At 37.2% G+C, this 17,536-nt stretch overlaps 1 protein-coding gene across 1 annotated transcript in view; it reads right to left on the bottom strand.

The window, feature by feature from the left end:
- LOC104256985 (collagen alpha-1(XXVIII) chain) overlaps positions 1 to 17,536 on the bottom strand; it is a 36,681-nt gene that overhangs the window by 338 nt on the left and 18,807 nt on the right. Inside the window, exons 19-35 of the mRNA XM_059820543.1 lie at positions 17,357 to 17,425; positions 15,997 to 16,068; positions 15,065 to 15,133; positions 14,587 to 14,655; positions 12,485 to 12,553; positions 11,268 to 11,336; positions 10,501 to 10,569; positions 8,990 to 9,058; positions 8,212 to 8,280; positions 7,286 to 7,366; positions 6,441 to 6,476; positions 5,257 to 5,293; positions 4,575 to 5,132; positions 3,733 to 3,923; positions 2,999 to 3,089; positions 2,831 to 2,914; positions 1,208 to 1,396 (exon numbers count right to left, since the gene is read on the bottom strand). Of these exons, the coding sequence (XP_059676526.1) occupies positions 1,208 to 1,396; positions 2,831 to 2,914; positions 2,999 to 3,089; positions 3,733 to 3,923; positions 4,575 to 5,132; positions 5,257 to 5,293; positions 6,441 to 6,476; positions 7,286 to 7,366; positions 8,212 to 8,280; positions 8,990 to 9,058; positions 10,501 to 10,569; positions 11,268 to 11,336; positions 12,485 to 12,553; positions 14,587 to 14,655; positions 15,065 to 15,133; positions 15,997 to 16,068; positions 17,357 to 17,425 (1,891 nt within the window). The remainder of the gene's footprint in view (positions 1 to 1,207; positions 1,397 to 2,830; positions 2,915 to 2,998; positions 3,090 to 3,732; positions 3,924 to 4,574; positions 5,133 to 5,256; positions 5,294 to 6,440; positions 6,477 to 7,285; positions 7,367 to 8,211; positions 8,281 to 8,989; positions 9,059 to 10,500; positions 10,570 to 11,267; positions 11,337 to 12,484; positions 12,554 to 14,586; positions 14,656 to 15,064; positions 15,134 to 15,996; positions 16,069 to 17,356; positions 17,426 to 17,536) is intronic.

Here is a 17,536-nt window from a genome sequence, read left to right as displayed (position 1 = left end):
TGAGATGTTAAGTCTTGTTAAGGGCTGTGGCAGAAATCCGGTTACATCATCAGGAGCACGTTACACAGTAGGTGTAATTTAGCTGTGAGGTAAGGTTTTAGCCCTGTAAAGGTACCACTATCCATTCTCCACCCTGGCAGTAAAACCAGAAATGTTTTATTAGAAACAAGCTTTTAAGTCTACAAGTCAAGTAATAGGAAATGCATCATACACAGGCAGATATAAATGTAAAAAGCAATATGGCAGTGATGGGCAATAAAGAATATACTCTATGCTGTGTTTGAGTTTTGAAACATAAGTTTAAAAAGCTTTTTAAGAGATGAAAATACTAAAATGGATTTAAAAATTAGACTTGGCTTTCAGAAGAGAAACATGTCAAGGACCACTTTAGACATGGACTAACCTGATTTAGTGATGCCAGCTATTGGTATAGTCACTCACATAAATCTGTGGATGTGTTGTAACAGGGTTTGTCATATATCTTGCTAGCTAATGGAAACTGAGGAAAGTTTACAGAAAAAAGGACTAAATATAACTGTGATGTGGTTGGGAAAGGTGGGTAGCTGAGCCATCTCCTTGTCTTGTGACCCGGAGAGCACGTAGGCCACAAGTTGATGCATTTGCTGTATTTATCTGTACTGAGTATTACTCTGCATGTAATTTGGAAATTGGTATTTTATGCTTGAAATATTAAAATAGGATTGGTGGGAACACTTTTGCTTAAAAAAAGTAAAGTCTTCATTGCAGAATCCATGCCAAATATCAGATTTCTGTAACAGAAAAGAAATTACATTATTTTAATGACAAAAGATTGCTTTCCAAAGCCATATATAATTTAAAATGACGTCTAGTTAGTGATTGTACAATGGTAGTATTTAAAGTTCTAGGTGAAGGAAGACAATTACTATGGCAAATACTATACTGGTCTTACTATACCTTTAGTAAAAGGGAAATTTTGTACTCTTGATGCTGCTGAAAAATTGCTGTTTTGTTACATAAGGACTACATCATACAATATATGCAAAACGAATTAAAGTGAGCTTGCATAGGTAGACATTTTTTTAATTAGTGAGCATATGACTTCATAATGTTAACATTCTTTAATTTAGTGGGTTTGGTTTTACATACCATGCTGGATACTTGATAACAAACCCAAACAATCAATAGCTTCAACTTGCTCATTATTAACGTAGAGAGAAATTCCTACCTCCAGAAAAAAATACACAAGCCTTTCTACATTCCTCTTCACTCTCAAAGCGGTTTGCATTTCCATTGCAGCCACCATACCAAAACTGAGCACAAGCATTGGCTTGTTTATCATAATACCATTTTATGATATAAACACGGCATGGCCCTTGATCCAGCCTTAACTTGCACCGGAAGTCCAGGATAGTTTCTAAAATAAAGAAAAAAAGGCATAGAAACAATTCAGTTTGTAAAAGTCAATTGTATTGCATGTATTTTAACTTCTAAACTCTGATTTTATTTTTTCTGCTAATGTTATACAGCAGTTTAAGATTCACTTTTAATTCTAAAGATGTTAGAATTGAAGGCAAGTTAAAACTGCATCTTAGTAGGTCAAGTAAACTGTTCCTTTACTGGCATGGTTCTAGTAACTCCAGAAATAATATTATTATGGCTCCACATACAAAAAGAGCAAGCAATATGAATCTGATAATTTTGAAATCTAATTTTTGAAATCTAATTATCAGCAATCAGTCTTGTGAGCAACCCAAAATTGTAAGCCAAAGAGCTGTAAGCTAGTTGCATCTGCTATTTTTGAACCACAAGCATGACCATCATCCTTCTGCAGTACACTGCTTCAGTACATTAGTTCTCTTTGTGGTGTGGGGGAAGAACCATTAGAATAGGGAGAAGAATATAAAACTTCAGTCATTCTTTTGTAAGAAGTTTGTGCTACTCATCTAATACAATGGTAGTAATTATGTACACGCTAGTTAAGTTTGAATGTAAAGCTTGTTGGTCTAATGATTCCTACAGATATGCATTAGAGGACTGTGACATACTAATCTACTCTCACTTACTTTAATAATACCAGGAGATAGAAAATACTTTTCCTTCAATTTTAATGTGGTGACATCAATATTCTGTCTTTGGCAACTGGTATCTTGACACTTTAAAAAAAAAAAAAAAAAGTTATTGCCAGAGCCAGAATAATAGTCATGCCCATGTTCCCAGGAAGCATGGGAACATGTTTCTGTTGCTCTCTTCTGTTGCTCCCATCATAATACACTATCAATTGGAACTCAAGAGTGTGAATCCCCCAAATGATCAACCGAATACGTTTGGACATTTCATATGAAAAGAATCAATCCTTTGAGCAGTCAGCTAATTACTATACTTTCCTTCAAATGACTAAACACTGTTTTTTCCTACTTCTTCTCTGAAGGAGAAATCTATTTTTTCTGTCCAATTCTGAAATCATTATCTTCTCTGTCTTTAATGAAGCCTCCCATCTCCATAGACTGCCCCTTCTAGGCTAACAAATTACCTGCTCATTGGCCCACCTCAGCTAGAACTATGTTATCTTTTTGATGCCATTTATGAGCTCTGTCTCAGGTTATAGCTGACCTTGTTTCTGCTGTAAGTGGAGTAGTGGGATTTGGAATTTGGGAAGACAAGAACAGGTGAACAGGCTGGACAAGAACTACAACTGTATCTGTTACAAAATCCTGAAATGGATTCTCTTCCACAGCACGGGCTCACAGAATCTTCACAGTGGAATAAAATTACTCTGATCTAAAGCCTTATGAAAAATGAGTATCAGGATAAGAAGGAACAAAATGAAAAACTAGTTATGATCTATAACCTGGTCTTGGTGTGAACCCTGCAGTTGAAAGAGATGATATCATCACTTCATCTGATGATTTAGATGGCAACAGTGGCACCACAGCTGCAGGTGAAAAGAAACTGAATGAGACATTTATTTTTGATTAGCCAAAAATGAAGATGAAGAAATGAATGATGATAGAAATACCTCTAGTGTCCACTGTTAGCAATGATGACTGTTCCTTCTCCTCTTGTTCTTCTTCATAGGCTTTATATACTACCACAGGAGGTACTTTGGTCTGAAATAAGCATTTGATTTTCTTTGCTTTCCAGATATTGTGAAGTGTCTCAAAATGAACAAGCCCTTCATCACTTAGAGGTTTTCTAATGTTTTTCCTTCCCATTTACCCTGACTTCAGTGTTAAGAATCAGGATTTTAACCTCACCTGGTTGGTTTACCAGGAGGGTTGTCAATCCTAAACCTGCGATATACATTTTTTTCAGTTGACCTTTAAAGAATTTTATTTATAAACTTAAAAATATAGACTACAATTGAGTTTAATTACTATTCTTTGACTTAATTATTACAGTGTAATTGCATTTTAATAATGCTGTGTTTCACACTGTGGCACAAATATTACTGTATTAAACACAGGAATAATAATCCTTGTAACAATATCAGGAATAAATTATAGCCATTAGATAATTGCCTGCATGCAACATCAGAACTCTTACTTGGAACAACCAGCTCTGAGCATACCAAGTTAAATGAGCTATAATAGTACCTATCCTGTAGAAAAGTAGGGGGAAAGTTACATATTACATCAGGCAACAGAAGGATATATATACATAAAAATTTGCTCATTATTGCTTGTCATTGCTGAACTTTCGTACCGAAGCTAATGGTTGAGGAAGGTCGCCAAGACTCGGAGGACTTTCTACTGTAGATACTCCAGGTGTCTGTGCTGAAAGTGACTGTCTATTAACATTGTTCTGACGTACGTAATGTAAAGAACTTGAAGATACAGAATGGAAAGATGGTCCACTCATGCTTGCACCATTTCCATTACGGTTGTATATTAAGGTACCATGTTCATCTTCACAAAATTGGTTGACTAATTTGGACTCCAGAGCTGTTTAAAAAAAAGTAAAAAACTCATCATACTGAGAAATTAAATGTATTTTTTGAATTTGGATTATTATGTAAATAATACATATGTAATCCAGTACTCCTTTGGATTATTTATATGCATCTAAGAAGATTATTCCAGGCTCTCTGGACTATGGCTTTTATTTATCACAAATTTGCCAGCCTGTAAGTTCTCAACATGGTACAAAATAAGATGACCTCACCTAAAAGTGTCCATCTGAGCTTAGTAACAACTACTAGTTGGTAATGGGAAAGTAACTGCTTACCTTGCTCATGTGAATAACCCAATGAAGATGGGTTATTTCCCAATGGAAGTGAGTAAGTAGAATTTACCCCAGTGCATTTCATTCTGGTTTCTAGTCCAGTAGATTTATAGTGCATGAGCACTGACTTAGCTTAGAAAGCTAGTTAATCAGCTCTTTTCCTACACTGTTGGTGTGATGAATCATTGCCCTATAATGTGACTCCTTAAAAGAAGGGAATCTGTATCTCTGTAGGTTCCTATTGCTTTGCACTTTGTAACTAATCCTGATCAGCATCAAAACATAACATATCCACAAAGATAATGTTTCCCCCCACGCCCCATTCTGAGAAGCATCAGATACAATGCAGATTAAAACAGCAATGAACGCACCTGGAAGGGTATTAAAGTCATCAATGAGATACATGTGTTCTCTGTCTGGATCTGAAGCAATCAGATTTAGTTCACGCACAAACTCAACCTGTGTTGGATCTGAAGTATTTACAATTCCTATTGCATACATTTCGATGTTTGCTGCATGAGCCTCTCGAACGACAATATCTAGTTTTACGGCTTCTCTCTTGTCTGTTTGACCATCTGTTAGCACAATAGCTACTTTTCGCACTCCTGTTCGAGCACCAAAAAATCCTTCCTGGGTTGCTTTACGGATAGCAGTTCCTGTGTAAGTGCCTTCTCCCATATATTGCGTTTTTCTAATTGCTTGCTTAACATCCTGTTGAGTTGTGTACTTGTTGAGACCAAATTCTAGCCGAACTTCTAAACTGTATAACACAAGGCCAATTCTGGTAGCATTTCTGCCTACGGTTACTCTGTCTACTAAAGCAGTTACAAAGTCTTTGATAATCTCAAAATTTTCTGGTCCCACACTCTCAGAGCTGTCAATCACAAATACAAGCTCCATAGGAATTTCCTTACATTTAATACCGCAACCTGCAAAGAAAAATAAAAAACCAGATCATGATGACTTGACTTGGTATCCTTTTAGAAAGGTGAAGAATGTACATGTAATGTAGAAAAAATAGAAACTGGAATTAAAGATTTCCTGAGTACTTACCACATATCTCTTTAATTAATTTAATTATATCTTCTCTCTGGATATGAAAAAATTAAATACAAAAATATTTTACAATTTGCCTCTTTCAAATGAGGTATAATATTGATGCTACCAAAGATTTTGTTTATAATGAATATCTGTGTCCTACAGGGACTTAACGAAAATCTTACTGTTTAACTTTCAAACCTGACCTTCTAAGCCTGGAATGAGTCCCACATTTTACAATGAACTATTTTATATGGCATATAAGAATCATTACCTTGACAACACAGTAACACCTCTATCTGAAACAATTAACTACTGTTATTGTAAAAAATGTTTTGTGATTATTTGGTTCTAATTAAAACTTAAAGTCAAAACCCATTCATATTTTAGCATCTGAATAATATGGCTATCCCTTTTAAATACATTGGGAGTGGAGAAACAGACCCAACTTCAGGAAGCATATTGCTTATAGTGAGTTGGCATATGACAGAGCGTGCGGACACAGAATGGAATTGGTATTTGTGAACCCTAGTGTACCTGGCCTGCTGTATTACCCAGCTTTCAGCAGCAAAAAAAAAGGTGCTGCCTTCAGAGCTGTCTGTTCAGAGAAGTGACAGCTTCCGTGACATGCAAAGTGTTTCTCATTATTAGAGCAATCATTTGTTACATTTTTTGAAGTGCATGACAGGACTCATTTGGCATTGAGTCAGTCTTTCAAATGCAACCTTTTGCTACTGCTGCTCACCTTCCATCATAAACCTTAGTAGTATTTATATACTCACTGACATGCTTTACTGAATTTGGGTCTAGTGCAGTTCAAGCTTAGCAGAAATATAACTAAGTTTATAGCATGATAGACCATGACAGGTTTGAAGATCTTTGCTCTTTAGACCCTTAAATACTTTTAAAAAAACCTTTCCTGCATTAGGTACACACCTGGGTCATCTAACACTAACTGTAAAAGAACACGTAGCAGAAAAATACCTAAAATCACCAGGAGCTTTAAATTCCATTTCAGCATAAAGTAAATGAGAAAAAGTTAGAAACCTTTGCGTGTTTTTTTTCTGTATTATTACTGAGACCACTTTTAGTCAGAAAGCTCTTTCCAAAATATTTAACATAGGATACATTTCATCTGATAGTATATTGTATTGTTTATATCTTGCCATAATGGGATTTAAATAATGGAATTTGCTTACTGTTAGGCCTTGCTCTCCCTTTGGTCCAGTTTTGCCCTGTAACAGTGATTATTAATTAAGCTACTGCAATTAGTTAGTAACATTGTAATTCAGAATATGACTTCATTAATACCATTATTAGAATAATATTTGGCCAATAAGAACTTTGGCTAGAAAAAGCAGTGTTCTTGTGATACTACCTTGCACATGCAGTACCTCCAACCTCCTAAGGTGGTGAGGTTTTTCTGGGAATTGAATGACCTCAAGTCTCCCACTGGATCACTGACTGTCAGTTTACATTAGAAGAGAGAATCTGTGCAAAGCTTTCCTGTCTACCATGTGTGTTTGTTTCCTTTCTCAAGAGACTGTATACCTGACACCCTGGAATGATCAGAATTCTGCTTCATCATATATGAGTCTAGTAGGGCCAGTGTCAGGGCAAGAATGGCAATGGTGTATCCCTACTTAATAGTATATAAATGTCAGAATAGAAGGGCACCACATTTTGCTTTCCAGCTTTTGGGGACCTGCCCATCAGCAGAAGTAACCATTTTGCCTCCCTTCATCCGTTCATCAGCTTTGAGGGGAAGTCTGAGCTAGAGTTACTTGGTAGCCATAGAATGGAATTGCATAGTTTTGTCTTAAAACATGGGAATTGCCTTTCACTGCCTTAAGAAAGAAACCACATTTGTGGGAAGTGGGGTATTCAGCATGAAAATGTTGTCTTTATGCTTTTAAAGGTTTTCATAGTTTCAGTTTCTTAAGTATTTCAGATTGTATGTAGTTAAATAGCAAGAAGAATGCAACACCCAGCTTTATTTTTAAGCAGTTTAAGAAAACAGACATGATAAACCTGAGGTACTTACAGGTTCTCCAGATAAACCAGGGTCACCCACATCACCTTTTTCTCCTTTTTTCCCCTTTTCACCTGTAGCTCCTCGATCTCCCTTTAAAACCATGTTGGCAAGCAGACAGAAAGTGTAAGTCAGTTTTTATAACACTTTTCACGTTTCCCTCTAGCTGCCTTTGACGAATTCACCTTCTGCTTCTGACATGAGTTAGAAATCTTTCTTAGAGATCATTTAAATCAATTGGTATTTGTGAGTTTTGTGAATAACTTGTAGTATTGGGTAAGCATTTTTATGGGAAAAAGTAGCTGAAGCAGTTTGAACAATGAACCATCTCAAACAAGTACATGCAGACAGAGGGGTTTCATGGGATATTGCATGATAGAAATTATTATCTGTGTCTGAGAAAAATAAGATAACACTAGGGAAATTGAGAAGAAAGGCAAGGACATAGTTGGAATGAATAATGGGAATATCACTCTGAGAAACCTTTTGGCTCAGAAAAGGTGTTTGGAAGAGCAAACATTAATTGGTGTCTCCTGGTTTGATTTTTAGTAGGCTGTGGGACTTTGTACAGCCTTTCTGAGCTGATGTGATCACATCCAAAAGCTGATTCCAACCCACATTTCTCTTTTTCTTAACATTGATGTAGTCCCCAGATTTTGCTTATTGGGTGGGTAAAAGAAAGGCAGTGATATTAAATCTAATACCTATATTTCTTCTAATTGCAGTAGAAGATAAGCCTTATATGATATTAAAATAAGCAACACTGAAAGAGATGCTGCTATAAAATATTAAAACGATCACGTGAATGACTGGGGTTTTCCCAAATCCCCATTCCCTTTTCACAGAATTCACATGCTTTCAATGAGAGCTGACTGTAATGAGCATTTTCAGTATGTTGGCTTTGGTCTAGGACATTATTTCTCATTTAGATATCATACCTTCTGTCCCAAAAGCCCTTCTCCAGGGGGGCCTCGTGGTCCTGGCATTCCTTGAATTCCTTGTTCCCCCTAATGATAATCCAGGTAGTAATATTAACTCTTTGTAATAATTAATCACGCATTAATTTTAAATGTTCAAAGAGAAAGTGTTTCAAACTGGATTTTAATAAGTGTCTTGAGGCACTTGAGACAATGTAGTAGCTAGCTTATATTTCTTGAATACTTCATCAGTATATCTATTCTAAAGATGTGTAATATTGAAAAATCGCATGATCATTATTGGTTCTAATTCTCCTGTTCCCTCTTTCCATCCCATTTTATTCCTTTTCATTCCCCCTTTTCTTATTTCTGTCTTTTGAGTCTGTCTCATCTGATCTATGCTTTGGGTAAAAGTGCATATTACAGGGAAAAATGGATATTACACATAGATTCAGGATGGAGGCTCTTTCTCTACCTTAGGTAGTAGTTCATATAACTACTTCAGATTGTCTCCGGGGGCATGAGAGTTGGGGAAGAGGGAATGGTATTTTTAACTTTGTAAGGCTATCTTTCACTGATAAAAGTTGCACCTGCTTCCTCCTCCCTCAATACACACACTCTTGGGCTTGTTGTTTACAGCAATAGAGACAGAACATACTTTGTAGGGGCTCATGTTACCCTTCTCATTTTCTAGCCTGAGGCTTGCCTCACATAAGAAACAATGTGAAATCTTAACACTGTAATGGTCAGATTGACAGCTCAACACAGGTTAAACATTGAAGACACTGAGGCTTTTTACCTTAATTCCTTGAATACCTTCACCAGGAGGTCCCAGAGAGCCAGGTGGCCCTGGGCGTCCTATGGTTCCCTAGAAAGAAACCCTGCATATGTTAAATACAATATTCATAATAAAAATATGCAATAAATTGTTATACCGCAATGTAATTTCCTGTCCATCCTCTACCAAATTGATGTCTTTTTATAAGTAGTGAGGATAAGATTGCTCTAGCTGACAAAGACTCTTTATGCTTTATTAGATTATTAAAATCCAGTTTATACTTCAAAGGAGTCACTCAGGGCTTAATGCTCATTGAACATTAATCGCCTTGCTGATAGAGATATACATTGCATTGAAGGGTGGATTGTACTGGTGGGACATTGGGGACTGAATTAAGATTTAAGAGGGGATTATTATTGTTGTGTTACCTTTCATCACCATTAAGCTTACACAGTAAGACCTATAGACATACATACTCATGTGGCATTGCAAATAAACACTTGTTGCTAATTTATAAGCTAATTTTTAAAAGAACTCTAGGGAAAATGTTTCAGTTCCATATGTTATTCATAGGAAGCAATCAAAACCCACATAGTACAATATTAATTTTATATCTATATCGCTATTCCAGTATGAATGAATGAAATTCTGTTTCCTCATTTGTAAGGATCCTGTGCATGTGCCAGTCCTTGGGACTAGCACTGGCTGGGGAAGTGCTTCACCACTGCTTAGCTCTGGACCTAGCCTTCATGCCAACATGAACTGAATCTCTGGGACCAGTAAGCCACACTGTGCAGGTAATACATTATTACATTGCAAAATCTTTGCATTTGACCTTGTTCAGTTTGTTAACATTTACATTCTGAAACAGTTTTTTTATTAATAGACTTCTAAAGCTGAGTAGGAGCATAAGAGTTTCTAATTTGGGAGGTTTCATAGTGAAAATTGCTTTTTATAGTTACAATTATTTCCAGGCCGTTGTCATGGTGTATAGTATAATTACACAAATAAATCTTTCTGCAGGGATTGGTCATCACATTGGTCATTAGATGATTTAGATTGATTTACTTTATACAGTAAACAAGAGGAATTAATTCTACATGAACTCAACAGTATGCCTGTAGCTGTAACGGTAGTATAGGCAAGACATGGTAAGTGCTTGCCAGGCCATTAATTCTGACCAATGCTAGGTCTGAAAAAATTTTTGCTACTCAATTGCAGCTAATGTCTGTAGGAGCTAAATGTTTTGTTACTGATCTTTACTGCAAGACTATCACTTTATAATTTATTCTATGCAGTAGGAAGAAGGCCATGGTTTATGGCTGGTCACCAGAAACATTTTTTATTTTCTACAAAATAAAGAAATTGTATTCCTTAGTTATCTTATTTGTTGGATTAGTTGTTTGTAGTGAAGAGTGAAGACAGAAAACATGAAGAGGTGTATGCACGGTCACACATTTTTATACTATACCTTTTTTTTCTTCTTTTTTAGAAAATAGACAATGGGAAACATAATTATTTAAATGGCTTACTTTTGGTCCTGGCAGGCCTTCTCCTGGGGGACCTGGGGGACCAATTGGTCCTCTACTACCGGGATCACCCTGAAAGTCGATACTTTGAAAAATAAGTAGTGAATACCAAAGTTTAATCTATCTCTAGAATTCCCAGCATCTGTTGTACTCAAATGAGACAAAGAGAGGAGAATTACTGAAGAGCACAGTGCAAGTCTAAACAATGCTAACCCATGAATACTGCAGGCAGGACAAGAAAGTTATTGGGGATAAACAGTGGCTAGTGGTCTAAACATACTCAAGACATGTACAGTCAATTATGCTATAGTTACGTAGGAATTACAATTCCCATATCATAAAATGAACTCCAGGTTCCCCAAACCAAAAAAAAAAAAAGTTTTTGCTTGCTGCCTGTCAGTTGAATCAGACTCTATGATATTCACATTGGCACTGTTCTAGCTTTTTTCTTACCAGTGCCTTTAGACAGCTAGGGGTTTGAGGTGAGTGGAAAAAAGATGTACATCCTTTTAAGAGACATTAAGCATATTTAAATAGCTGTAGTCAATCCTTCAATTGCCTGTATAATTCTAGTAATCCTGCAGTCAGCATCAGGATGAGTTCTGAAGTGAAGCTTGAAGATCTTCTATGGGATCTATATTTTATATACTGACAAGGAAGTTAAAGCTGGATTAAAAAGGTATTCTCACTGTGACCTGTGTGTAGGAATTACATCTCCATGAAGTAGAGTACACACACAGATTTACTTTTCTAGAGGTTAAGGTCTGTACCTTAGGTCCTGGTAGTCCAACTCCATCTGGGCCTTGTTCACCAGGAATCCCAGGAAGGCCTGGCAAGCCCTGAAATAATAGGCACAGACAAAATATTAATTTAATTTACGGCTATATTGACTACATGCTTTTGTTAACACTAATATGGTAGTATCTTCAATATATTTTCTCTTAGTGGTATCATTGTCATCTAGAATTGGTTAAATTCTATTCTGATAAGCCAGAAGTGGTGTCAGTGGCATTTACATGTGTGTTGGCATCTCATGCAGGAGGCTTACATGTGTTTGAAGACACAGGAGTCTGATCCGGAGAGGCAGGTGCAGAAGCAGTTCTGCATCGGATTGCATAAAAATATCAGGAAGTATTATAAATTGAATTCCAATTTCCATTTTGACATTCATTAATTTTTATTCCTCAATGTGGCAATTGCATGCACTTTTACTGTTGTCTTTAGCACAGAAATAATGCTAATATATCACCAAACTCCCTGACTCTAGCCAGCAATCTTCTGGGACTTCCTCACTGCACAGGCATGTAACTGCCAGGGTTGGTGGAGCACACTGTTGAGCAGACTAGATACGTGAGGCCGGTGCTGCATACGTGGGCAAAGAAGGGAGAGGAAGGAGCCTTTCTCTTTGTATCCTTTTTGCAGGGATTGGTCCTGTCTACCAGTAAAGACCTCTGTAAAGGGCTGTAAAGCAGATCAGCCAATCCTTTGCCACACCTTCAACAACCTGATGAACAGAACTGAGAATGGTTTGCTTTTCTGGCTCTTTGGACAGTAGTTGTTTTTTTAGTGGTTCTGGAGGATAGTGTTGCCCTGAGCTCACACCCATGTGTATGGACACAGCTGCTTAGCTGGGCTATATTCTCCTGTTTGGGAATAAATTCTGTATGGTTGGGCAGAAGCCAGTATCCTACATCAAGATATTGAGGAAACTGATTGAAACATCAGTGATACTATAAAAAAAAAAGCTCCACTTGGAATATGTTACATTGTGTAATCAGGAGTAGTGGAGGACCTGGAAGGTCTTGGACTATTTCAGAGGGAGATTTCTTTTTCCTTCTATGCTGAAATGCATTTCCACAGTTGAGGAGCCTTTTTAGGCTTTTAGACCAGCAAATCTTTCCTAGCATGTCAGCCATGGAAGCTAATCACTTCAGTGTAGCACCTATTTGTTCCCAATTCACATTAAAAAAATTGTCTGTAAACTTACAGGTGGGCCGGGATAACCATCTCCTTTTGGCCCAAAGGGCCCGGGGGGTCCTGGAAGACCTCGGTCACCCTGATGAAGGCAGGAAAAACAGCTGAGGTGAATGCCAATACAATTGCTAGCAGGAAATATTCCATGAAAGTGAAACTTCTTTGGCAAATATACTGTAAGTTGATTTTATCTGTCTATCTGCTAATGTATTTTACTATGATGTGAATGATTATTGTAGGTTATTAATCCTGGACTAAAACTGGGGTATTTAATAGTGCTGAGGATTTACAGGACCTTTCACTTCTAAGTCACTAATTTGAATCTTTTTCAAGTGCTGTTTCTGTTGTCACTTGTGGCCTACGTATAAGAAGGAATGACTTCAGTTGCATTCTCTATATTTTTATTGTGATTACTGTTATTCCAGCTTTGGGGGAACGAGCCCAAATTGACCGACAGCCAAAAGTCTCGCATGGGAACTGAATTACTCAGTAGCTAATTTATGTAATTCTTATATTTGAAGATAGATAAACTGCTGCAGAGCATTGGGAAAACTCTGTATAGCTTCTGCACATGCTGTACGTCTGTGCAGTGAGACAAAGGATGTAGGGCAGGGGACAACAGTGGTTTGTGGGGCCAATTAAAAATGTTGTTTTCTATCACAAGATTCCTGTCTGTTTTTATTGGTCCAGAATTATATTTTCCTATAATGCTGTGGAACCTCATTAAAGCTATTGAGTATAACAGGAGCTTCCTATCAGAGATGTACAATTAAGCTCCTTTCATGGATCCAGATAGCTGGAATATCTCAGGAACAGATTTACCAGGGAATCTAAGAGGACTTCAACCCTCCCAGCCATACTGGGTGGTGCAGTGAGATGCTCAGAGTTACAACTGGATGGATGATCGAGATTGTGTTTGTGCCTGTAGCTACCCAAAATATGGGCATGCCTAACAGTGGCAAGCAAAGGCCCATGCAAAAATAATTTAAAAAAATGAGACTGTAAAAGGTTTTACCTTGTACAGCTCAGCGCAGGTGTGTGTCTGAGAGTGAAGCAACAGCAAAACCACTAATACTGTCAAAGACAGCAAAAATTGAAGAACATAGTCACAGAAACATGCGGTGTCGCCCAATTGAAAGAGCTTTGGGGGCTCAAAGCTGAGGGAGAGAGACTTGCAACTCTGAGCAAAGGGCCAGCTTCCTGTTGGTTGATTCCTGCTGGATTCCCAGCAACAGGACAACATGCAGTTCTCTGAATTAATTGGACTGTACCAGAAAAGTACGTGATTCCATCATCATCATCATCATCATCATCTCCTCCTGATGAAAATAAATTCAAGGACCTTGAAAACCACTAACTGATCAAAAAGGGATAGATATTGTTACATGTTTCTCATGCTTCTGTTTCTGTGTTCAATTCACTCAAAGAACAAGGGATAAGGGCTATACTCAAAAGTACTGTCAAATTCACTAAGTAAAAAAAAAAGGGGGGGGAGGGGGTGGGAGCTGGTTTATTTTGAGAAACACAGGTTTATATGTGCCAAGTTTCTTGGTGTTCAGACAAAATCAGCCCTGGAATGAAGAGTGGCTTGCAAAAGTTGAATCTAGGTAACACTGAGGCAATACTAGAGAAGTGCTAGAGAGAAGTCCTTAGAGATTAGCTTCTTGTTCATGTTCTTCTTCCACTGCTTAAGGCATCTCTTCTCACGTTGCCAGTTTGGCCCATGTCCTGAGATCTTTTTTGAGTCTGTGGATTACCCTGTGTCAAAATTAGGAATGAAGCAAAGGAGCCTGGCAGAGAAAAATTAATTGTATGTGACAAGCAGGCTGTTGTAAGCACATAAATCAGATATTCTCTCTGTATTCACTCCTCATCAATTAAAACCAGTCATTTTTCTCCTGGTTCTCTGCCATGTGAAAGGTTCATGGAGTCTGGAAGATTGACCATCCATGGTTTTCTGGCTCTGCAAATCCTTATACTCCGCCAGTGTTGTACAATATACATGTTAAGAACTGTGGAACACTTGGCTATCCTAAGTGATTCGCAGTTGCTTCACTGAAATCCTGCCTTATTTTACAGTTCTATCAGAAATTAGTTTACCAATTTAGGAGCTACCTTTGCCCCAGGAAGCCCAAAACCTGGTTCTCCAATTGGTCCAGCAAGACCAGGTAATCCAATGTCACCCTGCAATGAAGAAAATACATACTCTAGTTTGTATTTTATTAAACATCAATCACAGACTGTGTTTTTGGATTTCTGTTATACAAATTTATATATATTAAACATAATAGCTAATTTTATTTATTGCTATTGCAAGCATTAAACACCAAAAGCAGAAGACAGCAAAGTATTTTGATATCCAAGGTTATCCAAAACAAAGAAATAAACATAGGTAGGCCACACCTCAAGCTGGCATACAGTTAATACCAGGGCATGGTGGTAACGACTGGATACAATCCATAACTCTGTTCATAGGAAAGTTGTTTTAGTTAACCTCATAAGGCTGAAATTATTTACACAAATAATAGCATGACCTACTTCACAGTTTTCACCCTATGTTTATAAGCATTAGGAGCTGGAGTGTGGATGTTACCTTTGGTCCAGGCACAGTTCTTCCAGGAGGGCCTGGCATTCCAAGACGTCCTGGCGCACCAGGCTCTCCCTGCAGTGAAGAAAGGATTTTTCTGAAAGTGAGCATGAGCATCTCATAGAGAAAACGTTTATGCAACAATTTATAATACTCCATTAAAATTCTGTTAGAATTTCTAATATTCTATGTGGAGTGAAATCTAACTATTTGAAGAACTGATAACAAGCATAGTTCTAATTTCTCAATGGAAATGAGATTCTTCTCAGTCCCTGAACAAATATATGTTATTAGAAATTCCTTTCCTAGTGTATTTGAGACTTGGTACAGCACATCCAGCATGCAAGGCTCCCTGCGCAGCTGTGTAGGTGTACTGAAAACGTGTATTTTTCTGTTAGAGTAGATTTTTTTAAACAGTCCTTTCAGTGTACTTTTTTACCCCTTTTTATTTTTCCTCTTATGTGGGAATACTTGTGTATATAAATAGCAAAAGACTTAATAAGAAACTGGAGAAGAAACCTGGAGTAGCCCTCCTCTCACTTTCAGTGAGTACTGAGTATTTGAATAGAAACTCCAAATCCATAAAAGAATATCAGCCATGAGTCAGTATAAGGGAAAATAAAGTCCTGTCACATATGTATATGCCATACACCATACTATCTTCCCAAATATTTCGGCATAAAAGTACCAGGATTAGTGTCCCTTAACTTTTTCCAAACCAACAGGGAAGCAATATGGAAAATGCAAAGTTCTTTAAAAAATGCTTCTAGGTGTTTATAGTGATCATGGTCTGTCTTGCTAAGAGAAGCCTTAGCTGAAGTTTTTTTTTAATTATGTTTTAAGAAGCAAGTTCATTCTGGGACAGTTGTTTCTGAGATCTAGAACAAAGCACAGCTTTGGGGGGCTGTTTTACACACATAACGTGGTAATAAACCTACTTTAGCTCCAGCAGGTCCAGGCACTCCTGTTGTTCCTGTTAATCCACGTATTCCTCTCTGACCTTGATCTCCCTACAAAAGTGGAGAAGACATGTCACACATACCAAATAATATTAAGAATTTGTTAACTGAAATGAATTGTAAATATCAGTGAAAGATAGTAAAGTTCTATCTCATAGCTGGTGCACATGAGCTGTTCCTATTGCCTTCATTGGCAAGTCAGTTAATTCTGCTCAGTAATTGTCCAGTTTTGGATTTGTCCAGTTAAAACTACATAGATTTCATCTGAAATTAAATTAACTGACTTACCAGTGAATACTGTGAAAAAAATAAGAACCAAAAGGAGTCTTAAAGATTGCATCCTTGCAGCTGAAAAATCAAGTTAAGTAATTACATGAAAAAGATACAATCTAAGAGAAAAAATCGAAATAGGAAAAGATAATTCACACAAAGGTACTTTTTTTTTATTCAAAGGCAAATAGGGCCAATCAGTTGACCACGTTGCCCTCTCTGATTGATCAGCTTATACTTCCGTACAGAAAAAACTAAGAATAGATAGTGTAAAGTTTGTAAAGGGATAACTGCTATTTAATCATATTATTAGGCTGTAATAATTACAACAAAAATGAAACAGCTATGAGTCCAGAATAATTCTGAAAAAGTTCCAATACAGTAACTAGTTTTGTTGCTGCATCATGTCATCTGCATGTATTCCCTACCAAAGTAATCTGAAAACAGGCGGATGCCTTGATTTTCCTTCCTACACTGTTTTTTAGCCCTTTCAGCTTCTTGCAGTTGTGATACTTAATATCTTTATTTCTCTTCTATTGTAACATTTAATCTGTGTATGTCTTGTCCAATGTCTTGGACAACTATTCCAGCAATTTCCAGTGTCTTTATTTCACAGGGTACAGATACTGATATGAGAAACTGGAATTACTTCTCCATCTGAGAATCAGTACAGAAGACCAGTACAAGAAACAGAACCTAAAAGACGGACCCAGTTATTCTGACTAAGAGAAGTAGTATTGCCAGTTAGCTCTTTGTGAACTTCTTGGACCAGATACTCCCACAGGTACTGGAAATTGTGAGCCACTGAACTGTTGTGCTGTCATTTAAAAAAAAATACGCAAAAGATGTCCTGGGTGGTCTTTTATTAACTTCGCTATTTAAAAAGTTGTTGGTTTAGTTTGAGGCTGAAAGAAACTCTGCAGTTAACCACTTTTAGAAGCACTCATTAACCTATTCCTTGAGGTATATTTTTCCGTTACTTATAATAGACCAAAAAAGAGAAGGCTTTGACAAATCTATTCCTGGAACATTACAATTTTGAATGTCACCTTTAGTAAGAAATTCTCACCTTTTCCCCCTGTATTCCAATCCCTGGAGCACCTTCAGGACCTCTAAGACCGGGTAACCCTGGTTCACCCTGGAAGAGAAAAATCAAAGCAGCATTTCAGAGTACTGCATAGACATGGTGCAAGATCAACTCTGTATTCACTTAAATAAGATCATTAAAATCATAGACCCTTTAGAATCA

This window comes from Gavia stellata, chromosome 8 (genome assembly GCF_030936135.1).
Source record: "Gavia stellata isolate bGavSte3 chromosome 8, bGavSte3.hap2, whole genome shotgun sequence".
NCBI lineage: Eukaryota > Metazoa > Chordata > Aves > Gaviiformes > Gaviidae > Gavia > Gavia stellata.
This window is presented reverse-complemented; position numbering and strand designations above follow the sequence as displayed.